The sequence below is a fragment of the Amphibalanus amphitrite genome, unplaced genomic scaffold (genome assembly GCF_019059575.1).
Source record: "Amphibalanus amphitrite isolate SeventyFive unplaced genomic scaffold, NRLGWU_Aamphi_draft 001533F_arrow, whole genome shotgun sequence".
Taxonomy (NCBI): Eukaryota; Metazoa; Arthropoda; class Thecostraca; order Balanomorpha; family Balanidae; genus Amphibalanus; species Amphibalanus amphitrite.
The window spans coordinates 81928-106511 of NW_024883026.1; the positions used below are offsets into that span (position 1 = coordinate 81928).

General features: G+C 53.9%; 2 protein-coding genes across 5 annotated transcripts in view; one reads left to right on the top strand and one right to left on the bottom strand.

Annotated features, from left to right (window-relative positions):
• Positions 1 to 17284, top strand: part of LOC122373669 (B-box type zinc finger protein ncl-1-like) — a 28567-nt gene extending 11283 nt beyond the window's left edge. For both annotated transcript variants that reach the window (XM_043351961.1, XM_043351960.1), the window contains 15 exons: positions 1568 to 1811; positions 2108 to 2420; positions 3001 to 3147; positions 8956 to 9090; positions 9502 to 9743; positions 10003 to 10165; positions 10534 to 10781; positions 11166 to 11438; positions 11703 to 11941; positions 12268 to 12393; positions 12675 to 12877; positions 13468 to 13661; positions 13937 to 14100; positions 14275 to 14507; positions 14652 to 17284. In XM_043351961.1, the coding sequence (XP_043207896.1) occupies positions 1702 to 1811; positions 2108 to 2420; positions 3001 to 3147; positions 8956 to 9090; positions 9502 to 9743; positions 10003 to 10165; positions 10534 to 10781; positions 11166 to 11438; positions 11703 to 11941; positions 12268 to 12393; positions 12675 to 12877; positions 13468 to 13661; positions 13937 to 14100; positions 14275 to 14507; positions 14652 to 14756 (2895 nt within the window). In that variant the 5' untranslated portion in view covers positions 1568 to 1701 and the 3' untranslated portion in view covers positions 14757 to 17284. The remainder of the gene's footprint in view (positions 1 to 1567; positions 1812 to 2107; positions 2421 to 3000; positions 3148 to 8955; positions 9091 to 9501; positions 9744 to 10002; positions 10166 to 10533; positions 10782 to 11165; positions 11439 to 11702; positions 11942 to 12267; positions 12394 to 12674; positions 12878 to 13467; positions 13662 to 13936; positions 14101 to 14274; positions 14508 to 14651) is intronic.
• Positions 17285 to 18024: 740 nt separating this feature from the next.
• The window catches only part of LOC122373670 (serine/threonine-protein phosphatase 2A 56 kDa regulatory subunit delta isoform-like), a 43646-nt gene continuing 37086 nt past the window's right edge, over positions 18025 to 24584 (bottom strand). The window contains exons 6-12 of one of the 3 annotated variants that reach the window (XR_006255089.1): positions 24381 to 24570; positions 23029 to 23232; positions 22595 to 22722; positions 22193 to 22294; positions 21005 to 21343; positions 20806 to 20906; positions 18025 to 19206 (exon numbers count right to left, since the gene is read on the bottom strand). Coding sequence is in view for 2 of the 3 variants with exons in the window: in XM_043351962.1 (XP_043207897.1) it covers positions 19054 to 19206; positions 21148 to 21343; positions 22193 to 22294; positions 22595 to 22722; positions 23029 to 23232; positions 24381 to 24570 (973 nt within the window). In the remaining variant the exon portion in view is untranslated. The remainder of the gene's footprint in view (positions 19207 to 20805; positions 20907 to 21004; positions 21344 to 22192; positions 22295 to 22594; positions 22723 to 23028; positions 23233 to 24380; positions 24571 to 24584) is intronic. The other 2 variants (XM_043351962.1, XM_043351963.1) reach the window with 2 other exon arrangements.

Consider the following 24584-nt stretch of genomic DNA (forward strand, 5'->3'; position numbering starts at 1 on the left):
AGGGGGTATCGAAAAGTTCTGATCATCACCATGAATTAGATGTGATAGAAATTTGATTTTTTTACATGATGTTCATTACTCCTTTACAAGTCACCACACACGACCGCAAACTTATTGCATCGTTTCTTGAGATGCCTCAGGCGGTCATTGTAGGACCTTCGCCTTGTCCCGTAAATCACTGCTCCACCTCATCAATGACGTCATTTCTGGCCTTTAATCACCGGCCATACTGTGGATTCTTCATCTCCTGTAACAATCAAGAGTCAGTTAATACCCAGTCAGGTGAATTTCTTAGATGCGGTAGGATTTAATGTCCACATCATGTTGATTCTTAAATCGCAGCTCAGGACGAATGGGCGGGGGCGCTGTCGGTGCGGATAAAACATCTTTCTTGGGCTTTTTTGCGGCGATTCTGCTTGAGGCCATCTCGCAACTTCTTCAAAAGTGTGCAGTAGTGCTTGCTTATCATTATCCGACCATCATCAAGACAGTCGGTAATGACTATCCTACGCCAGATCCAGAACACTGATAGCATTGACTTTCCATATCGGCTTCTGCATCTTCGCCTTTTATGAAGAACAGATGTGCCGTGCTTAAACTTCTTGATCATCTTTTTGTCTCTGGATCATACACATAGACCCAGCATTCGTTACAAGTCATTAAATGATCGAAGATGTCTTCAATTTCCTAAAAAAACCTAGTTTTCATTTCGAAAGGCCAAGACGCATTTTTCTCTTGAACAAAGTAGATACACGAACTTCTAAGCGGGCTGACTCCTTTATCGTCTGTCGTTCTTCGCCGATAATATTTTCAGGCACTGCCAGAATTGAGACCTTTCTGTTGCACAATCATCTGAAAGGTCACACGACGATCTGTAAGGATGAGGTCCTCCACTTCCTTCACAGTCACCACCTTGTCAGTCACTGGTAGTCACTCACTTTTTGACTCCCCTGCAAGGGAAATGCAACCAAGTTGAAAATTATTTGTTCATTTTCGGTAAGTACATTAGATGGGCTTCCCCAGCTATTAACTAATTTCACTTTCTTGATGTATTTTCTCAGTGTGATACCGTTTCAAATGCATTAGTTGGATGACGGTTCGGTCCTCAATGGGCCCAATACTCATCTTTTTTACTTCTAAGTCTCTCCTACATAAGATAAAACCACTTCTCAGGATTCTCTTTGCGGGAACATTGTTCTTAAGAACCAAATATAATACCAACCAAAAATCATCAAAATCGGTCTATATCTTCTATGTGATGATCAGAACTTTTCGATACCCCCTCGTACTGTCAAACCGAACTAGGTCAAATAACTTTTCCTCTTAAAAAAGAGCCGGATTCGCCCCCTTCTTTGACGGCTCCGGCTCCGGCTTTGGGCTATATTGTTTCACGGTTCCGGCTCCGGGCAAAATATGCCGACTCCGGCGGCTCCGGCTCCGGCTCCGCACCCCGGGCAGAAATCTTCTTACATTTGCCTTTATGGACCATCATGAAATAAACTATCGCCGCTAACTCTTCCGTCTCTTGCAACTATAACGTTTGTACACGGACTCTTGTGTTTCACAGACACTGTCTACGTAATGTAAGCTGCCGGCACTGTCTAACAGTGGTAGACCACCAAGCGGGAGCAGCGGCAGCGGCGGTGCGCGGCGACCGGCCGGTGTGTGCGAGAGAGGCGAGCGGGCGCGGGCGCAGCGGCCATGTCTGGCTCGGACTCGTTTCTGGACCTGGACGCCACGCTGGTGGGCGAGGACCAGCGCCTGGAGCCACTGGAGGAGGAGTCGGCCGACACGGTCTGCAGCATCTGCGGGTCAGTGCACAACGGACGGTTCTGCCCTAACAGTAGTCATGGAGTAATTGCCTAGATGCATTGGTAAAAAAGACTTTGCATATCATTACAGACTACAGCACAATATTTGGCCATTATGCCAGAGCTGAAAACATCTGAAATGTTTTTTATCGTGAGCCTCTGCTGCCAGTAGCTGTTTGAAGGTGTAGCGTATATTGGATAATATGCGTTGTGCGTTCGCTATATGCGCTGCGTGTGCCATTGGCTTGCGTTTTGTCGATCACTGTCAGCATTTGACGCTGATTGCTCGCTCACAGAGAGGGCTATCAGCGGCCGCGACTGCTGCGCTGTCTGCACGCGTTCTGCGAGCGCTGCGTTCAGCGCCAGCACGAGGAGGACGAGGACGAGTCGGGCGCCGTCGAGTGCCGCCGCTGTCAGCAGCCGACGCGGCTGGACGAGCGCGGCGCCGCCGCCCTGCCACTCGACCATGTGACGCTCAACCTGCGCGACATGCAGCTGGTGCGCGAGGGCGCCGCCGCGTGCTCCAGCTGCCGCGCCGGCCAGCCGGCCGAGGCGCGCTGCGCCGACTGCGCCCACTTCCTCTGCGCCCAGTGCCACCAGGCGCACCAGGTCAGTAGCGGCGCGTCACCGCGACACGCCGGTGGCGGGGACTGTAAACATGTTTTTATACACTTTTGCCATGTTGAGATAGACTGCTAATTACTGAGTGGCTTACTAAATGCTAAAATTTCAGAAATTTCTTATCTTCATTTTGCTTTGCAATGTAACAGCATATGCGGTTACAGTTGCTTTGTTATGTTTAGCAATAATCGATGTTCATTTTTCATGAAAATCAGTGAAACTTAAGAATCATTTTCATTATCTTTTTGTCAATATCTTTCACTGCAGAACAATTTGCATTATGGCTCTCTTAGCTCAACCCTTAGAATAGCACTACCTGCGGTTTCCAATGCACCGCGGCTATACTTCAGTGATCATCGTGATCATTGTAATCGTCAGCTTTATCGTGGTGACGACCGCCTGTTTATTATTTCACTACGTTAACAATCGATTCTACAGCTGAGCTGAACACTGAACAGCAGCACTGTGTTCAACATTAAGTGGTCGCCATTTGATACAATGCCACTCTCGGCACAATGAAGAAGCCCATGGTTCCTTCAACTGAGCTCCACTGCCTCTTCTTCCGCAGAAGATGAACTGCTTCCAGCGGCACCAGGCGATGACGCTGACTGAACTGGAGGAGGCGGCCAACAAGAACCCGATCCCGATCCACCGGCCGGTCCTGTGCGACCACCACCCGGATACGCAGGTCTCGCTGGCCTGCATCTCCTGCAAGGTCAGTCGCCGGGTGGGATGACTCGCTTAGCGCTCGTGGGTCGTGGTTTTGTGATGTGTGTGTATTCATGGCGAAGAAGCTGATTTGGGCGCCGATGACTGTACTGCAATCCGGGCGTTCCAAACCCTCAAATCATCATCGTCATCACCGGAGAAACTATTTGAATGGTCCTCTTGATTCATTCGTGGCCCACGGTTCCTGTTGAATTAGAAGTTCACTAGGGATGTTATTTTCTTCAGTTGAAATAGGAAAATGGCCATCCAAGTCTTATCTCGCGACAGGCGGCGATGTTTTCCCAGAACGCTACTTACAGCATGTGTAATATTTTGTGCCCACCAAATTTTACGGCCGAATTTACTGAGCTAATGTTCCAATCGCAAATGGGATGTGAAACTCACGGACAGCTTCAGCTAATTCCAGTGGTGTGTTTTTTTCCGGCCATGAAAAACTTGATATTGTTTACATTCTGTCAGATGTTGTCTGCTTTTGTCACATTTTGCCTACTATGAACGTCAAACCCTTTGAGACCCCACTTTTTTGCGATAATTTTTAAATGCGTCAACTTTCGTTGACAATATTCTGGCATTGTATGTTTCAGAACCTGCCGAAACTTTTATTACTAAGGTATTTTGACGCCAAACTATTATGGAAGATACTTCTCATTCACTCGTAATGCTAAGGTCAATTCAGGCCCGGGCAGAGGCTTGCGCTCGGCCACACTCGAGCCCCGCCACCAGCGCCATCTGCTCTAAATGCCATCTACCAGCGCCCGCTACCGCTACCAGCTACCGCCCACCATCAAGCCTGGATGGAGCGAGAGACGCGAGTGACCGGTCGCCGAGCAAGGAGCGCCGGAGGGGTAGGGCGGAGCTTAGCGCTGACGTCATTACGTGGCTCCGCCCCATGAGCGCGTAGCCTCTACCCAAACAGCATATTCGTTCCGTGAAATTTAACATTACGAGTGAATGAGAAGTACCTTTCATAATCGTTTGGCGTCAAAATACCTTAGTAATAAAAGTTTCGGCAGGTTCTGAAACACACATTGCCAGAATATTATCAACGAGAGTTGACGCATTTAAAAATTATCGCAAAAAAGTGGGGTCTCAAGGGGTTTGACGTCCATAGTAGGTCAGTACCTGCCGTGCAAAGCCAAAAACGTTTGCGTTCGGGTGACCCCTGGCCTGACACAATGACCTCTGACCTTAAGTCATCGTGTTTGCTTTGTACGGCAGAGTATAGTTAATGTTTGGTATTCATATATTTCCAAGGATACCTAGTCTCATTTTGAATGCCAAATTAATCACATATACAACGTTTATTTCCTGGCTCTGTTTCACTTTCGACACCGATGACAATCATGCTCGCATAAACGTTGGCCCTGTTTCCAGAGTGTCCTTTAGCGTGTCCTTTTTTGCGTTGTATGAGAATTGCGTAGTTTTGTTGATTCCATGCAGTTTTAGTCATAACTTCTTGACACGAATAAGTCCTCTGGGCTGACATTCTGGCTGGTTTATTTGGTTAGGGACTTTCGACTGTAATTTTAATCCATTACTTCATACTTAACCATCGTCGTTTATGAATAGTCTGCGTGGAAGTGCGTCGTACCTAGCTGTTTCTAGTTTTGTCTAGTTTCGTTGTACCCAAAGATTGAACCTCTGTGACTTCCGCGGAATTCGGCCACTGCGCATGGACCGAGGAGATCGTCTCAATCAGTGACAAACACTGACGTTTGGTTACGACAGACAGCCTGAGCGTGCTCTGGGAATTGTCAATAACATGCAGGCTGTCGTCAGTGCAGCGGTAGGTTGCTGCCCCACCAGGCGCACCAGACAGCGGGCCGGGCGGGGGTGTTCCCGGGCGCGGTCCAGAGGTTTCTCCGCGCCTCCGCTGGCCGGCCGCTGAACCAAGGCACCCACTAATGGCACGCGACAGCTGTGATTCAGCCGCGGCTATAAAAAGGAGCCTGATTCATGCCGGCACAAGCCGACCGTGCATATCGCAACCGCCGCGGCCCAGTGCCACGGAACATGGACCGGGAATGATGCAGAACTGTTATCATGTTTGCTATCGCCGCACACTCATTCATTCGGCCTCGATTTAGCACATTACAGGCTATAAATATGCCGTCTTATTGACGGTTGCATATAACCGGCTGCCGCTTAGCGGAGAGCCTGTGCGGATGTCGGGCCGCCGGGCGGCTCAGTGTTTTCACCTGGCAGTGCTGAGGCCGGGCACCGTTAGTGTGGGGTGAGGCCGGGGCCGGCGGCAGACGACGGACCGTGCCGGCCTGGCGACCGCCGAGGTGTCAGGCCGGACGGGGCGGTGTGCCGGCCGCTCCTCCCTTCTCCCCCGCCCCCTCCCCCCGCGAGCAATGCGGCCAAACAGTCGTCGGTGGCGCCGGCCGCCGGCCGCTAGCCGCCCCTGACCCGCGCGGCGCGCCGTCGTCACAGCCGAGCGCCGGCGGCCCCGACCCCGCTGAGACGGCCGAGCTGGGGGTGTGGCCGGCTGGGGACGATAAGGCCGGGTAGGAATGGAGAACGCAGAAATGCGATGCGATGTGTTAAAGAAAAGTGCGTTTTTTAATGGGAGTAAAATGAATATTGCTGTCGGCTCGCGTAGAAGCCTCAATAAACAAACAAGAGCTCTGGATCTAGACAGTCAGACACAGTCAAAAAGTACCTTTGACGCAAATGGGTGTGCTAGCGCTGTTCACTGCCCATGACGATTGTGACGTGGATGATATGTGGCCAGACACACCATCTCGTGGTCATCACCACCATTACGGGCTGAAAGCGATACAAATCTCGGATGCCTGTTACTGCGGTGGTGTTAGATGCATCCTGAGTTCAGCCAAGTAAATTGGCGTAGATTGATAATCACGCCATTTGAAAATATACCGATGCTAGCAAATGTTTATTTATTTCTTTGAACTGTTGACAATACTGTTGACGCATGCCCGTAAATATTTGGGCGCCGATAACCGCTAGGCTGATTTTATCGTTCAATGCAGACTCGTTCTCTTTTTATCGTCATAAATGTCCGCAAACACAGTTCAGTTGATGCCAATAAACGGCAGTAGTGAACGGCAGTGATGCCAATCAAAGGGTGTAAATGATATTAGGCCTGCTCTGCCAAATATTATTTGCGTCGCACTTTGAGGAGAAATTCGAATTGCGTTTCTTGCCGTCGAATCTATCTGCGATGTCTGGCTAGTGGCTACTGCGCTGGTAGCTCGGCCGGTCGACTGGGCGGCTGTCGGGACGGGCCGACCGACCGACCAGCCGGCCAGCCGTCTGCCAGCCACAGCTCTCCCCGGTGCCCTCTGGGCCGGCCGCTGCGGTGCCGTGCCAATGGCCTGCCCACCGACCCGTCACCACCTCCCCGGCCCGGCCGCCGCTGCTGAATGCCGCGGCGCCAGTCATGACGTGCTGTGCTGGGGACATGTGGGGCGCTATTTGCTGGATATACATCAGCTGTATATCCGCTGCAGATATGCAGTGGCGTTGGTCGGTCACTGTCTGTTTTGATCCATATTATCACTTATTTAGTCGTTACTTGCGCTAATTACGGAGCGAGCGAAGCGAGCGTAGTCTTTCCTTAGATTAACGGAAATTTCTGAGTATGAGCGGCCGGCCGGCCGGCCGGCCGTGCGGACGCTTTTGCGAGGCTTATATCTCAGCAACCACTTGACCGATTTACATGCGGTAATTTTTGTAGGGTAGCTTCATTCCTTCTACCAAGTATTGGACTATTCCCGATGCATGTGGGTGACCCCTTATGCACGTGCCACGTGCAAAACGAAGAGGTGTCAGTTTTGCAATTGTTGCAATATCTCGGTAACTACTGGGCCGATTGCGCTCAAAGTTGGCATGTAGGTAGGCACCCACTAGGCACTGCATATGCATGTGCCAGACTTGGGGTGCTGCTGCACGTGCGCACGTGCAGGGGTCGTTTCCAGATCTCGAGAACGGCTGGACCGATTGCGCTCAAATTTGGTACACAGTTAGGGACCGGTTAGTAGGGTGCCGTGCACAAGTCAGTTATGACCCATTTTGCACGTGCGCACGTGCAGGGTGCCGCTTCCAGATCTCGAGAACGGCTGGGCCGATTGTGCCCAAATTTGGCACATCGCTAGAGACCGGTTAGTAGGGTGCCGTGCACAAGTCAGTTGGAGGTACCCCCTCGAAATTCCGCACGTGCAAGTCCCACCCTCTCGCTCGCTCCGTTAGTCGCCCCAAAAGGCGTTATACTGGTTTTACCGGATGTTGATGTATGTATGCTCATAAACAGATGCATGCATCTAAACCACACGAGCGCCGAATTAAATATGTCACGTGAATGGGATTTTGTGAACATTCCTAATGTCACGAGATGGCGTGCATCCCAAGGTGCATCCGGTGGGGTAACGCGCGATTTACACCAATAATGTTCACCCTCGTCATTGAAGTCAACTTTGTGTTCAATTAGTTGGGTTGACTTCGGCGTGGACCCTTTGGCTACCTCACTTTTTGGCACTGGATGGCATTGGCAAGTGTGCGTAACATTGCTGGGTTAGTGCGTGGATCGTTCAGTAACGGGCTTCACATCGATCGTTGGATAAACTTCGAGCCAAAGATGGAGCTCGAAGCTGCATAGTGAACTTCTGAATTCAGCAGGGCGACATTACAAATTTATCCACTCGACTTATTACAGGTAAGGCTGGGAAGTAACGGTCTTCGAATTTGCGGAATGTGTACTTTGTAATGTGATTGTCGTTGCTGAATGGGGAGCAACCAGTTACGAAGCAAATAAGGGGAACGAGCGTCGAGCTATTCTTGTTGTCCTAAGCGATTCGGTATTGTATCCAGCATACCGTCTTTCATCACTGGTTCCATACTTCCCTGGGTTAACATTTATCCATCATTCATAATAGCTACGCATCAAGGTTTTATGTTTTACGTCTTGCAGTGTTATACTGGTGTTGGATGTTCCGTTATTTGAATGCGATAGGGCATTGACCACATAGGTATTGACGTAATAACTCAATGTCCACTGAAAGTACTTTTATTTCAGAGGAAAGCCGCCTCATAATTCGCATCACTCCGACACTGTACATTCCATTAAATTGCTTGGTAGCGTATACAATGTGCATATTCGTGTAAGGTCTGAGTCTTTCATTCGTGGGTTTGAAAAAGGTCATTATACAGACGCCGCCGTCCTGAACTTTGATGGCACACAGTGTGTGTGTCTGTACCGGATGACAAAAACGCTCGACGCAGTGGATTATCAGCGGCAGCGGCTGGCTCAGTTCTCATGGTATGAAGGTCAGCGCTGGTAATACCAGGCCTATTGTCTCTCTGTCGTGAAATACTCAGCGGCTGTTTTTATTAGCCAGGACAAATTATGTTTTCTGACAACGGTAAAGAAAGTCATGAAACATCGTAGGCTGGAGAGGGATGCCACTTTCCACGTTTTTTTTCTCGCGAACTTCTCTCATCATGCATGACCTTATGAATTTGGTAAATTATAACACGTAGGTTTGCTACGAAGGGTGCGCAAAAAGATACCGTAGACGAGTAGTCGTATGGCCAGCGAATTTTTCCCATTCTTCGCCACCTCACCGGACTTGCACACTATACACTTACAGACATTACCACGTGGTAATGGCTGCAATGGTCCGGACAGTACACACTGCAGTGAGCTGCCGTGAGCGCAAACTGCTAAGCCAGCTGGTATGCTGCTAACCAAGGTATCGTCGTGCAGACAGTGCGCAATGCTTGTGTGTGAATTCCGTCTCTGACGTCTCCCGTACAATCCTCTGTGCCACAGGAGCCGGCGTGCGAGCAGTGTCAGGCGGTGGGAGGCGCCCATCCGCCACCAGAGCACCTGCTCAAACGCATCTGTGACGTGGAGCGCACCGAGTGGGGCGACTTCCTCACGGCCATCGACGACGCCAAGGCCAAGGTGGGCAGCCGGGCGGACTGGGAGTGGTCACTGGGGCGGCACCGGGAGCTGGGCTGGCTATCGAGCGCTGCACGGGGCGCAGACTGATGTGATGTGATATTACGACACTCATGAGTCCTGACATTGTGTAATGCTGCTGTCCTGTCTCTCCTTTTTCTCTCATCTGTCATTCTTCATTCTCCCATTCTCTCTCCCTCATCCTCTCCCTCCCTCTTTTTCTGTCTTTTTATCTATTTCTTCCTTTTTCAGTGCCTCCAATCTGTTTTCCATTCTGACAGCAATCCTCCACTGTCACTAGCGTACTGGTGGGCTGCCGCCTCGCCCTCAGCTGTGTACCTCATGCTTAGCGTATTGAACCGCTGGTATTGCGGCGCCGGCCCGGTCTGACCCCTGTTCATCCCCTCCGCACAGAGGAAACAGATGGACAGCACGGGTAACGGCGTGCAGTCGGCGCTGGAGCAGCTGCAGGCGGCGCACGAGCGCTGCTGTCGCCAGATCGAGCAGCAGTTCGAGGCGGTGCAACGTGCCGTCACCGAGCACCATCAGCGGCTGAGGCAGCGCTGCGACCAGCTGCACAGGCAGAAACGCGACCTCGTCTGGGACGTGGGCGAGCGCTGCCACACGGACAAGGCGCGTCTCGAGCAGGCGCTCAGGTGAGGAATACGGACCGGGAGGATTGGGTGTGCGCTGGATCGTGTGACCATCCGGAATACTACGGCGTCTTAGTGTATATCTGTAGGCTAGGCTGACGCTATCACACGATGTATGCTTGAATACTTCGATTAACGCCATACGAGACATAGCTGTGAACGTTTTTAAAAACACGACACTGAGCTAGTAAAAGCGTAGCCGTTTCCCAATCGGTCGGTCGCTGTGACCATGTTCTGACCGACCTATGCCCCGCCGTTGCAGGCTGGCCGACCGTCTGGTGGAGTTCGCCAACAGCGCCGAGCTGCTCTCACTGAAGCCGGTGCTGGTGGAGAGGATGCGAGAGTCGACCCAGGTGACCCAGCTGCCTCGTGACCTCGACCTGACCTTCGTCTGCCAGTCCGACTCGGTGGATGCCACCGTCAAGGTCAGTCCGAGTCGACTGAATGTGGACTAAATGTGGAGTGGACTAAATGTGGGTGGACGATTGGACGGTTGCATACTAGAATGTCCTCTTATCGCTGAACATGAGTCGGCCTGTCAAACTCGAACTGAAGTGAGCACCTCTTCATACCCGCATTTCTTACTGTCACTGGTTGGAGTGTATGTTGACTGATGTTGCTGTAGTCAAATGATTCTCGCTATCGGAATTATAGTCGGCTTGTCTGAGACAGTTCCATACAGTCCAGCACTGAACTGAACCGGACCGCCGGCGGCCGCCCGTCGTTTGTGTCGCCGTCCCGTTGTCCGCTGCCGCCGGTCCCGCCTGACCCGTTCGTCTGTCTGACCGGACAGGCCATGATGGGCCATTTCCTGGAGGACGCCCCGCCGCCGCCGCCGCCGCCGCCGGCTCCGGTCGCCGCCGTGCCGCAGCCGCCGGTGGGCGCGGCAGCTGCCGTGTCCCGCCAGCAGCCGGCCCTCACCCGCTCCCCGCCGGAGGGGCGTGTTCAGAGCGGACCGCTGCCGCCAGCGGCGCGGCCCTACTCGCGACAAAACACCACCATCTCGCCCGTGGAGGCCGACATGCCGCCCTTCAGCGCTGGGTAAGGCCGGTCGATGTGCACAAAATGGGATGTTTGGGACAGTACCGAGTGAGATGTATGTACGAGGGTGTTAGGTCGGGTAAACGTGACACATGCTTCTGGTAGAATGATGTAATGGGATGTGTTAATAGACTAGATAGAATTATATTGCAGTGTGACACATTTTGCACAGTGCACAGCTTAGCCACATCCGCTGAGTTTATAGTGACCATGATCTATGTGACCAATTTTGTGAGGTGCTTTCGTCCGTTGAATTGTTGTGTGACACGGGTGAGTCGTCATGTCAAACACCACCAGTATCTGCTCACTGTGCGCCCCACCTCACCACCATCCCGTAGCACCTCGATCCTGTCTGATGTGTATGTTTGCGGTGCACGGCGGCAGGTATAACTCCCTCTCGTCACCCAGTCTGCCGTCGCCCATCAACGGTCTGGGCAGCAGCAGCGGCATCGGCAGCAGCCTGAGCAGCCTGTCGGGCGGCCACAACGGCGGCCCGCTGGCGCTCGGCCCGTCGCCGCCGCCGCACCCGGGCCAGACGCCCATGCTGTCGGCGCTGGCGGACGGCGGGTTCCGGCTACCGCAGCCGCCGCCCTCCTCGGCCGACCGCGCCGCCACAGCCGCCGCAGCGGCCGCCGCCGCCGCTCAGCTCTACGAAAGGTACGGACTCGTTTTATAGGATATTTTGAGCTGTAAAGGACCCTATTTTAAACAAAGGAACAATCGTTTGAACACCAGGGTAGGTGTCCGATCAGCATAGGTACATTACAGCTTATAATACATTTATGCTTATGAAACAGCCAACAGGCTGCCTGACTGAATTTTGTAATCATGCTCGATGTGCTTGTCTCGTAGCCAGTTGCAGCGTCTCCCCGACTCAGTGTGCGGTCTGTGTGACACATAGTTCCGCGTGTGTGCACACAGGTCTCAGAGCTTCCACGAGCCGTCGTACGGCAGTGACATGTCTCCCAGTCTGCCGCTGGACTTCCTCAACTCGGGCTCTCAGATGGCGCTGCAGAACATCAAGGCTCTGGCGCGGCTGGGCAGCACGGGCGGCAGCGGCGGCGGCGACCTGATTGACGGCTTTCTGAGCGGTCGCGGCCACGCGCCGCCGCCGCAGCCGCCGCCGGCAGCCATCTCACCCATGATGGCCGCAGCCGCAGGTGGGTACTCGAGGGCGAGTGGCGGTCACGGGCCAAATGACAGGGTGTGACGTTTGACTTTTGGGACTGCTCAGACTGAGGTGGTGGCTGCGATCTGGCCTTCAACCGTGAAATCGGGTGGTGTCGCGATCTTTTCAATATCTGATTTATAGCAAAATGATTTCAGTTATCAATACATCCATGCATGAATGGATCAACAATATGTTTGAATGCATGACCGGACAACTCTGTGCATGTACCAGACCACACAACCGTGTAATGTGTAATAATGGGTATGTGATCAGTGATCACCCTTCTGACGCGTATGCGTGGCTGTGTGCCTGCAGGCGACGGTATGATGGGCCGCTCGGGTCTGCAGTCCCTGCGCGGTATATCTCCGTCTGGACCAGCCAGCCCTCTACTGGGCGCCGCCAGTCCGCTGCTCGGCCACAACGGCTTCGCCATGCCGCCAGGTCAGTGTTCGCGCTCCTGTGCAGCTGCTCTGCAGTATATCTTCGTTTGTTGGCTCATTGACACTCTCGCATTATGTGCACGTCGCCATGTCCCCAGCTGATCGGCTGCGCTCCCGTGTACCCTCTAGTCTATTTGTATGTACGAGTATGTAACCCCAGTGCTACTCTTGCGTCCTGCGTTTCGCTGGGATGTGTAACGTGCTGCTGTAATACCTTTATGCGACCGCTCCCTTCCTGCTGTGATGCCCTATGCGACCGCGCCTCCTCCCCTTTGCCTGCAGTGGGCGGCGGCGGCGGCAGCGGCACCGTGTCTCCGACGCCGCGCCGCGGCGCCGGCTGCGGCTCGGCCGTCAGCAGTATGCAGATCCGCGCCAAATTCGGGCAGCTGGGCCAGCTGAAGGGCCAGTTCAACTCGCCTCACGGCTTCTGCCTGGGCACTGATGAGGAGATTATCGTGGCCGACACCAACAACCACCGTATCCAGGTGAGAATCAGAGTTGCTGGCGGCCTCGGCACGTACCGTGACTCGAGCACAGCTAGAACTCACGCTGGTCAGGAATAATGTACGGGTAGTTTGGACCACATTTTACATTTACGTTTTTTAAAGATAAATTTAGTCCGAACTTATTGATCGGAAGGATTCACAAGGACAGAGCCCCCGCTAAGCGAAGCTTGTTGCGTTGACCCTGCCCTCTACCCTCCGATGACGCAATTCCGGTGCTATGGCAGAATTTAGAGTCCAAAGTTTAACGTGCGCACATAGCCGCGCACGGCCGGTCCCCTCACTGACTTCTCCTGGCTACGGCCTGCCACCAACCGCAATCATACCTGTCAGGAGGCCCATAAACGTCAAGCGCCCGTCGCGCCTCGAACCCGGACTGTTGTAACCGGGAACGCGTGCTCTCACTACGCGGAGCCCAACGCTCTACCGACTGAGCTACGGGACCGGCATGCGTTATTTTCACACTAAGCTAATTTCAACTTATCTTATCAAAAGTACAATTTATTTGTGCTCTCTGGCAAATTGGTACGAGCGTTCGTTGACTCTTCCTTTCCCTCTGTTCCATCTGACAGATGTTTGACAAGACGGGCGAGTTCAAGTACATGTTCGGCTCGCCGGGGAAGGACGAGGGCCAGCTGTGGTACCCGCGCAAAGTGGCCGTCATCAGGTCGTCGGGAAAGTTTGTCGTCTGTGACCGCGGCAGTGAGCGGTCGCGCATGCAGATCTTCAACCGCAACGGCTACTTCGTCAGAAAGATCTCCATTCGGTGAGTGTGAGGCGCGGGACTAAGCCGGTTCGGGGAGTGACACTCGACGTCTCGTCTGGGGCAGTTCGTCTGTTGGTCCTGTGTTGTCTGATTCTGATTCTGAGTCTTATTCTCTCGTCGCACGTGTTATAATGTTGTCCTGAGGCGACCTCGCCAGTGATCTCCGTAATGTGATTGTGTTTGTGCCTGTATCCGTTTACCAAGCTCAAATGCTATATCTTCGTTCGATCCAGTGTATTTGTCATCTCATACTAATCCTGCATCCGTCTCCACAGCTGTATCGACATAGTGGCCGGCCTGGCCATCTCCAACGCTGGCCACATCGTGGTGGTGGACAGTGTGACGCCGACCGTGTTCGTAATCGCCGAGAGCGGCAGCCTGATCAAGTGGTTTGACTGTAGCAACTACATGCGCGAGCCGTCCGACATCGCTGTCAGCGGTGAGTCATGGTCGACGGCGAAACTGATCAACGAACTGAACAGCTGTGCAATGTCTGCACTGCTTATGTGTCTCATGTGTGGTATGAAAGAACAGACATGGCAGATTGTGTCTCATATTTGGTGTGACCAGACATGTCTGTTCGTGTTGCTAAAGCGTGTTATCTGCCGGACAGGTAACGAGTACTACATCTGCGACTTCAAGAACCACTGCGTGGTGGTGTTCGACTCGGAGGGCCAGTTCCTGCGCCGACTGGGCTCCGAGACAATCACCAACTTCCCCAACGGCATCGACGTCTCCGACGCCGGCGACGTGCTCATCGGCGACTCGCACGGCAACAAGTTCCATGTGGCTGTGTTCAGCCGCAACGGACAGCTCCTCTCAGAGTTTGAGTGTCCGCACGTCAAGGTGAGTGGCCGTGGCCCGGCGCGGCGCGGCCTCAGGGCCGTGGCTTGGAGTGAGTGAGTGTAGGGGAGGGTGAGTGGTGATGAGGGCGGGTGTAGGTTCGTTGGATCGCTGCTAGGATCTGGCTGACCCCTGTCCTTTCGCCAGGTATCGCGCTGCTGCGGCCTCAAGCTCACCCACGAGGGTTACATTATCACCATCGCCAAGAACAACCACCACGTGCTGGTGCTGAACACCCTGTACATCGCCTAGACGCCGTGGCGACGGCGGCGGCGACGGCCGGCGGGCCGCCCGGCCCCTCCCGGGCCCCGCCGGCCGGCCGGGCCGCCAGCCAGCGCGCCTCAATCCCACACCGCCACTGACAGGGACTGGCATAAATCGGTTGCTCAATTGTCTGGCTTTCCGCGCGTCCGCAGTATTTTTGCATCCACCGATGTCAGATGCCTTGTTGTTTGTTAGCGTTTTTGCCCGGTTTTTTGCCGCGCCTGCGCGTGAACAGGGTCGGAGCCGGCGGCTGGGCGGCGTCGGGCGTGTTTTCGCGCCGCGCGCGCCGCCCGCCGCCGTGGGCCACGCTCGTCTAATACTCAGCCCACTGTGTCGTCCCCCGTAGACTGCAGCAGCAGCGTACCCCGTCCCTGACCGCCCGCGCCCCGGCGGCCGGCCCTGTACCAAGGATCTCTTCGAAGAAATGTGATGTTTGTGCCACGCCCGTCTCCGAGCGCGGGGACGGAGCCGGCCGTGTCTACACGCGGCTGCCGACAGACGCGATCCGACGCGCGTGAACAGACACACGCACGGACAGTGCGCGCGCGTCAACGAGTGCGTGTGTGAGAGCGTGTGTGCTCAGTCGGGTTCTGGGTTCGTCGCGAGTGCGTGAGTGACCGGAGGCGTGCAGCGGCGCCTCCGTGGTTCGTTGGTGCGTTCGCGCGCCGCCCCTAGGTTAGTGAAGCGTGCGTGAGTGGGACGCCGGCCGGCGACCGGCGGCCGCGCGGAGACCTGTCCCGCGGCCGGCACTGACCAAAGATGACCGATTTCTTTCACTGGTGTGGCGGGTGTGCCCGCGCGCGCAGACGAATGATAATGTTACCTAGTCTTCGATAGTCACGCGTGCCGTGGCAGCGGCTGCGGCGGTGGCGCGCCCCGAGCCACATCGTTCCTAGCGCGTGTCTGCCGGTAACCCTGCTGCTTTCTACTTAGCGCGCCGCCGGCCCAAGGACGGGCTGGCCGACCCGCATTTAGCGTGGGCGATGGCGACCTACGGTACTCACGGCCCCCCGCGGGCCGGCCGATGGCGCCGCGCGCACCCTATACATAGCTGTCTGGTGACCTATAATCAAACCACGTGATAAGAGCGTCCTTAATTAGTGTTTGTTACCGATTAGTCGGTCCTGTTTTCTTTTCGTTTACAGATATACAAGTTATTGGCAACCGTTTAGCCTTAGCCAGTAGATCTTCCCGCATTCTATCTAATTTTACTGTCCGCTTCCTTTTTCTCGATCATTAGCAACATTGTATAGCGATGGCAGTTTACCGTTTATGAAGCGTTCGTATTAGCATGGGTAGGGGTCCAGTGATGATCGTTATACAAACTTGTTTGGTGCATTTTGTGCAAACATTGCTGTATTATATGTCTAAAATATTCGCGTCGGGCCAGCTGGTAAAATCGCCGTATGTATTTATACGATTTTGCGAGTGTCCGGTTTATCGATGTTGAGCTGCGGCGCGTGGTTGGCTCGTCGCAAGCGAGCCGGCAATCTGGGCTAGTTAAATTTTTGTAGCTCTTTTGGCCGGGGGCGGTGTTGCCCCCGGTCTGCGCCCTGGCCGCAACCGAGTGTCTCCAGTGAACTGGCAACGTCAACCATTCCATCCAGGCTGGCGGCGGTGGCGGCGCGGGCGGCGGCTGCGGCGGCCGGACGGCGAGGCGGGCCGCCCGGCCGCCGCCGCCGTGCCAGTCTTCCAGAGCGCCGCTCCGCCCGGCGGCCGCCGCCGCCCGCCGCTGCGCCCATGTGTAATCGTTAATCTCATCTCTTGGTGTGAGCGCGCCCGCGCGCGTGCAATTGTCCGTGTTTTGGTGTGCGTGTGAGCCGACTAGTCGCCCGGCGGGAGGCGCGGCAGACCGCGCGCAGCACGCCTTGTAGAAGCAGGTGTCTCCTGTCGCCGAAACGCTTATGTGCCCTTTTGAAACATATCACAGGCTCGTTTCCATAAGGCAGGCGGGCGGGCGGGCGCGGCCGGGACGCAGCAGGGTAGGCGGCGCAGACACGGCGCGCCGCGCGCACCGTCTCTGCACTGTGCGTGTGCGTGTGTGTGCCTGCGGGCGCTCGTGCGAGTGAGTGTGCGTAGCCGAGACGGGCCGGTCGCGCAGTGGCGGCCGGCCCGTGCCCTTCTTATTGCAATGATATTGTGCACTCTTCTCTCTTTCTCTTGGTGATTTCCACATTCAGGTAATGTTTGCTAGTAGCTTTAGCATTTTATTATACATGATTGATTTTATTTTCAGTTTCAGGCAAGAGAGTACAAATTCAGTTACACCGTTTTTACCAACAAACTATGCCTAATTAGAGCTTGTATTTTAAGTCAGGAGGCAATGCGTGTGCTGTGTTAGTGAGTTAACCGGTGTTTTAGACACGTTATTCGTCTTATTTTATGTTTGGACTGGTGTGTTTCGGCAAATGTTAACAAGTTACTGTTACGTTCGTATGTAATCCCGTTGTTCTCCTAGAGGCGCTTTGTTCCGTTTAATTCCATTTACGAGTTCGAATAAAAATTACAAAATTCCCGCCGTGTGTTTTCGTTTGTCGGTCGGTTGGGTTAAGTTTTGAGAAGCAGTTTTGTTTCTGGGAACTCTTCACTGTCGTCGTCTCGTGGCTTTTCTGACTCGGACAGGCCAGACGGCACCGGGAGGATGCCGTGGAGTTGCATTGGAGACTCCGTCTGTCCCTGAATAGATGTCAGTCGAGAGGGTCTGTAGGAGACGGGAGTGCGGTAAACAACTTCAGGCAGCTGCTGCCGCTGCACTGTAGGAGAAGGGAGCATCGGACCACTAAAATACATGTCACTCCTGGGTATGTGAGCTTCAGGATCACCAAAGACACGGGTAGGTAGGGCGATGCGAAGCTGAAATCGGCCTGATCAGCGTCACCTTTTGGTCATTGGTGAACAGTCACTCTCAAGCGCTGGCGACCGTCTGTTCACCCCACGATGAAATATAAATATACGGTCAGTGTCACTACCCTAAAACAGAGTCCTGCAACCGCCTTTGACTAGTGAGATTGTGTGTTAATGCCTCGTAATCAGCCTTGCCTCAGCATTGGCACTGGCGACGCCCGTACCGATTGGTCTTGGGCCCTGGTGGCAGTACTCAGTCACATCAAGTTTGTAGCGATTCCGCAATGCATCATCTTTTCGCGTACCGCGAGGCAGTATAGCTGTGTCTGCACTATGCATCACCTTTCCGAAGCAGCCCTGTGTGTATACGCCTCGGAAGGCCCAGATCTCGAGACCCGTCAGCTACAGTTGGTTCCCGTGTCCATCAGTTGGTATTCACCCCACCATTCAACAAGCACATTTCAACAGTGTGAACACACACCGACATACAGTTAAGCAACGCAATTTAAAGATACTACAGCATCTCGGGCGGCAACAGAAAATTATGCACAAATCAGAAATATAGCTTGTTAAAACTCAACTAGCTGGTAACTCAGGCGTTACAGCTAACTACGAATAAGATCTTCACGCTGACCGGCGGCCGACGCAACGACATCGAGCTTTCGCGAAACACTCAGCCAACAATACTGTCACGTTTTAAAAACGAACGCGGGGCCGCGAGGTCGTGTAAACTCGGCACCACATTTTTGCCGCCTATTGCACAAAAATGTCCGCATAGTTACACCAGTCCAGCAAAGCTGCCCTCTAAAACATACTCCATTGACACTCGACAACAGATGATAAAATACCCGGCCGCGGCGGCTCCGGCGTCCAAGGCGGCGGCGCAGTTAATTGATTTGTTTCCGTCGGGAGCGGGTCGCGCGCGACTTTGTTCGTCCGGCGCGCGGCAGTGGAGCACGGCAGACGCCCCAGGGGCGGCTCCGCCACCGCCATCCTCACATTCTATCTCCTGCGGGTGCGCGCAGGACACAGGCTCACGTGCGCCACCCACACGTGCACACAGAGGGGCCGACGGCGCCGCGCGTCCGGGAAGCGTATTGGCGCCAGTGTCGACCGCTCCGGTCCACTGCCGCGAGGAATGTGTGTGCGCCACGGACAGCCGGGCGGAGGGCGTGAAGGGGCGGCCGCCGGGCGGTGCGCGCCTCGCCAGTTCGCTCGCACGTGCAGACCACTCTCTTCCTCACACACACAGGCTCGCGCGCGCACATTATGGGGCGTCCAACAGCAGCGCCGGCGGCTAGTCCTACACGGCTGGCGGCGGGCCCGGCGCGCTGGCAGGCGGGCAGGGACGGCCGGCGGCGGCAGGGGCACACATAGGAGGCGAGCGGGGAGAGACGCGGACTGCGGGCGGCGACAGCGGCGGCGGCGGCAGCGTGGCGACCTAGCTGGAGTTCTTCAGCTCGGGGCTCGACGTGAGGTACTGGTCGGGACGTTTGTGCTCGTTGAGCGCCTTCTGGGTGTGCAGGTCCTGCGGCAGCTCAGACTTTTTCCGCAGCAGCGGCTTGGGCTTGCCCTGAGGTGCCTTGGCCAAGCCCTGTAAGAGAGATCGACCGTCAGCGTCCGTGTTATCATGATGAATTAAGACAAAGGTGAAGGCCACAAAAATCGCTCTACTTTAGCAAATGAGGCAAAAGCATCTGAAGCATCCCGGCAGTAGACAAATTGCTCGTAACAGTTTGTCTGCTCGTAAAACTTATGCTCCACGCCTGCCCGATCGTAAGTAATTCGAAGTTTCCCAAGAACAGCGATCCTCATTGGATCAGACAGACGATTCCATGGATGGTCACAATTACGAGGTTCGAGTTTCCCTAAAGCCCGGGCAACTTCTCATCTCCATTCTAGTTCGTGACATCGCTGTCCAACATGAACACATAAACACGTAACAGCAACAGCTGTCCGTAACTTGAACAATAAGCATATCCCGATCCAAAAAAAAAGACTCCACAAGGTACATGCAATGGATCATCAATAATCCCGACATCTTCTGAGGATACCAACTCAGTATCGGGCGATAAATTGGCTGACCGAAGCCATCAAATAATGACATGCCACCATCACCAGTCAAGAGAACTTCAACCTTTCCGAGCCATTAGACTAAATTTGTAGCTCACATGATCGCGTGGTTTATATGCTAATCCCTCTGAAATATTGGTTCACTCAAACCCTCCGACAGAATGAGGCAAATTATGCAAAGCACTCAATTTGGCAACGAATTGCAGCCGTCCAATTCGGCAATGCGTCTTGGCCCGTTGACAATAAATGGCCTCAACAATCTAAACTACACCACTGAGCCCGAAGACCCCGCCGACGAGTCATCTGACCGGCTCCCGTCCAACACTTAGTTAATATAACTGGCAAACCGGCCGTGTGCTTTTACAGGCGAGGGTGGCACGGTTGGAACAGCCTAGTTGATTTTTTTCAATACATCAATTATCCTGATTCTAACATAAATTGCCAACATAAAAATGATCCCAAATATTTTTGGCGTTATATTACCAGATCACCACAAAGACATAACCGCGTCGTAAGACAGCGTGTAGTGTAGGTATTACTTGTTATGCGATAAGATAATGTGTGACGGATGAGGCGGAGGCGGATAACTACACAGATAATTACTTAGTTACATGGACTGTGTCCGTCTGTGACTGGCTTACAACCTTATAAGCTGAATTGTAACACCACAACACAAATTAAGGCAGTTGTGTTCCAAGTTAACAAGTAGTTTGCGGGTAACAAGGCAATTTCTATGCAATCTTCAAGCTTCATTTGGGGCAGAACACCGAGAGAACTCGCAACAGCCCATCCCCAGTCGTCCCTCGGCCTGGACATAAAAACCGTTCAGCCGGCCAGTGATTTAAGCCGGCCACCGCCGCCGCCACGGCCGTCGAGCGGGAAGGTCACTGAGCCGGGTCGATACTGTCCCAATGAACCGGCCACCCGATTGGCGTCTGTCGCTGCCGGCGGTGACCGGCGGCCGACCACTCACTCGCACACGTCGGCCGGCGGCCAGACCGACTCACGTCGCCAAATACCGCTGGCACATCACTTAGAAGCCCACAGAAGCCCGGGATCAATCTGTGCACCAGCTGACCCCCGGTGATTACGCAGAGATTACAGTAAGGAGCAGTCTTACCTGTTAGGGAGAGATTAATCCGGACGCAGGACGGCGGGCAGGTATCATCGGACCAAGGATAGATGGCTGGATGGAGCTCTCGGCCGCCGAGGGACACTCTCCTGCCGAGAACGAACAAAATGAAGGTAGTCCACGAGGGAACAGGACATGGACACGGACAGGAGACTGACGGGACATGACATATTCAGCGCTGACAGACCTGCGGATTTTGAGTTGCGGTGTTAGCAGGACAAGACATCAGCGCCCGTCAGAGACGGGCAAGGGCGAGGAGACGAGGTACGTTGTCCTGGAGAAAATGATATCAAAGATGGTGTTCCACGTCAGGCCGCGTTGACCAAGCACCTGTTTCGCCTCTACTTTGATCTTCTCCGGGTCGATGGGGCCGTCGTCGTCCTCCTGCTCCCCGTCGACGCCGTCGGCCCCATCTGAAGGCGCGCCGCCCGCTCCGTCAGCGAACGCCGGGTAGTGCGGGCTGCGCACGGCCAACTCTTCCACCTTGCGCCACGCCTCCTCGTGCATCCGCTGGCGCTCGCGCTCCCTGTGCAATGGCGGAGGACGGTTAGGGGGTGCACGCACAGTCAAGGTCCGCTCAGACACGAGCCTTGCCTGACCTCAATCAGACTAGACTCTAAAGCCTGTAGCATACAGTTCAGTTCTTGGAGTACCTACGTTATCTACAGCCCGACCCCCACATGACGCAGACCATTGTCCTACCCCGGAATGATGGCACACCCTACACTCTACAGCCTCAGTCTCGACCAGACGGCTGCAGAAACATCGCTCAGCTCCCGGTTCATGCCCTCCATACATTCTAACCTCCATACAGGAGCGGCAGTCCAGACGTCTACACCGGGCCGGGGCTCGGCATACAGCCAGACACATCAATACCAGCTCAACCACCACGCCAGGCACCGGGTGGTATCGAAACACAATATCGACAGTTGCATTACTCAACTAACGCAATCGCTGGGTCTTGTAAACTTACGGATCGATATGAACTAATGCTGGTCTATCGCTTGGCTGTTATCGGGTCTTCCAGCTATTGATTTACTTAATTGGACAGCTAATCGCAGTTCTACCGTATACATTTCTGCCATTCGCCTTAAACTAAGCTCTGAGTGTAAAATAACTCGGCCCGGAGGCAGTGGGCACTGTAGTCCAGCTCCTACCACTGTTCGGTGAAGCCAAGCCGGACTGGGTCGCCTCAATGAGACCAACTTCGGTGTCTGACCACCGGCAGTGATCTATAGGCAACGCTGGAACAGCAATGGCTGCGAACCCGTGACTTTGAAAAGCGGGCGGTGACACTGACTAAAACTGTAGTGACAAACTCTGCCTGCCGATCATATCCATCAGCGTCACTCCGTCGTTTTCTCCTATCACTTACTTTTGTTTTTCTAGCTTGCTTTGCTGCGTGCAATCGTCGAAGAGCTTCTGGTTCATCTCCATAAACAGCTTCAGCGCGTTGTAGATGAGACCATGAATTGTCCTGAAACGTACAACGGAGTCGTGCTTCACTGACCAGATGCAGACGGCACGCCAGGCAAAATACGACCCGATAATTGCGCCCATAATTAACATTGGTAGGTTACCTCGTCCCAAATACAATTGTAACGCTTTCATATGCTCCTTGCGCGGCCTATGTATGATTTAGCTGCTGTGGTTCTCTCACAACGCTCTAAACAATGCCTCCGCTCCATCAATGCTGACAGGGGTATTATGATTCTAACGGATCGGTTCCGACCACGCAGCAAGTGTTGGCAATACGATCAATGTATGAATGACTCACTTGTTCCAGTGGGACTTTGAGTTTTTGTAGAGCACCGGGAACATGATTGGCAGGATGACGGTGGCGTTCTCCGTCATCAGTGACATGATGTACTCGTTGTTCCAGTAGTAGAGCGCCCGCTCCGCCACCTGATGGAACGTCAACGCCGCATCAGTTCACCGAAACGTCGATACGACGGCGCACATCATTGGCACATCAGAGAGTTACTAGTAGATGTTGAGGCAGGAGCAAGACGTTCCCAGCGTTACCGAGCACAGCGAACCTCCGGACGGTTCATATCAATTACTTAAGTCATCTGTCCAAAACAACTTCTTCATTTGGCTCAAGTCGGCGTGATTCAGAAAGCCATCCGTCTAGCCGCTGAAAAGCAGCACATCGCCCAGGGTTCCAACGCCGGCAATCAGTCTCTCTAGCCAGCCGTCCGTCACGCCCACCTGGAAGTGCGGCGAGGCCACGCAGCTGGCAATCTGCTGGAACAGCGGCTTGATGACGCGCTGGAACTCGGCCGGCTCCATCACGTCCAGGATCTCCTCCAGTTCGTTCAGGAACATCACCTCCTTGGGACTGTGCGTCTTGGGCCAGTACTTGAGCAGCGCCAGTATCACCGGCTCCGTCAACGACGGGTCCTTCTCCAGAAACTGAGGGACAGAAAAAGGGAGGAAGGTGTCAGACAGTGCAGTGGTTAGCACGTGTCATTTCGGGTAGACCAGGAGGACGTCAAGACGAAGAGCGCAGCCCGATCAGATATTAAGGAAACGATTCGGAAAGCTGCAGCTGAGACCACTGTTAGTGCATGAAACGGAAAACCATGACAAGAATTTTCGGAAAGATTGGCCAGATTGAAGGCATCGACAGTACATCAACAGCGCGGTACTAAGTGCTTCTTCGAATTGGATGACAAGATGACACGCCGATACATCCACCAAGCACACGTGAATAACGGGCACGTGAGCATAAAACCGGTATGCCGATTGCCGATGGACGGCTATCAAGCAGTCTAGGGGAAATGTACAACATGAAAGTATCCTGTGACAACATAGACATGCCCCGACCGCCCAGCCGTCCCAGCACTGACTCCGTCTGTCCACGGCTCAACTTCTCCCCGCGGGGTCGCAGCCAATATCGGGACACCGCCGCCTGCAGCGGCCAGAGAAACAACAGCCGGGGAGCAATTACACACCGCCGGTCGACCACCCCGGAACGGGGCGCAGTCGCGGACAAGAACACTGGATACGAGCCGGATATGGAGCGCGATACAGACGTCACAAACGCAGATTCACATCCTCCCAGATGAAAAAAAAAACAGGATAGACCATACATTCACACAAATACGCGTTATCGAGACATAGGATATGGACCGGACAACTGCAGGGACGTAGCGCAAACGATAAAAAAGGAACCCTAGTCTTCGTGGATACAGAGGCACGGAACAGACAATAAAACAGGAGTCCAAAGTCGAACCGGTCCGGATCACAGCATCGCGGGGGACATGCCAAAGTCTACACCAGGACGCGAGTCGAAAAAAAAAGTTTGCAAATAAACACACTGATGGTTGGACAACATACATTTACAGGTGTGTTGACAAGATCCACAACTCATAAGCACACATGACCTACCTAGTGTGTCGGAGGTCTGTCCTGGGCTTCAACGTAGTCAATATGTATATTTATATCACAACATAACACAGAGCCGGTACGCGATACGCGGCTGCAAAGCTGAGATCATATCACTGCCATATACATTTCCCGTCGATACGGTTCGTATGCCACCAGCCGTAACCACATACCTGGACTACGCAGTAGGCCAGCTGCGGATGGTAGACAGAGAGCGACTTGACCTTGTGCAGCGGCATCAGCACCTTCAGTAGGAACGACTTGTGCTCCTCCTTCAGCGGCAGCGCGAAGCCGTTGATGATGCTGCCCAGGATCTCCAGCAGTTCGGCCACGCCGTTATGGTGCTCCGTTTCATATATAAACCTGGGGAGAAGTAC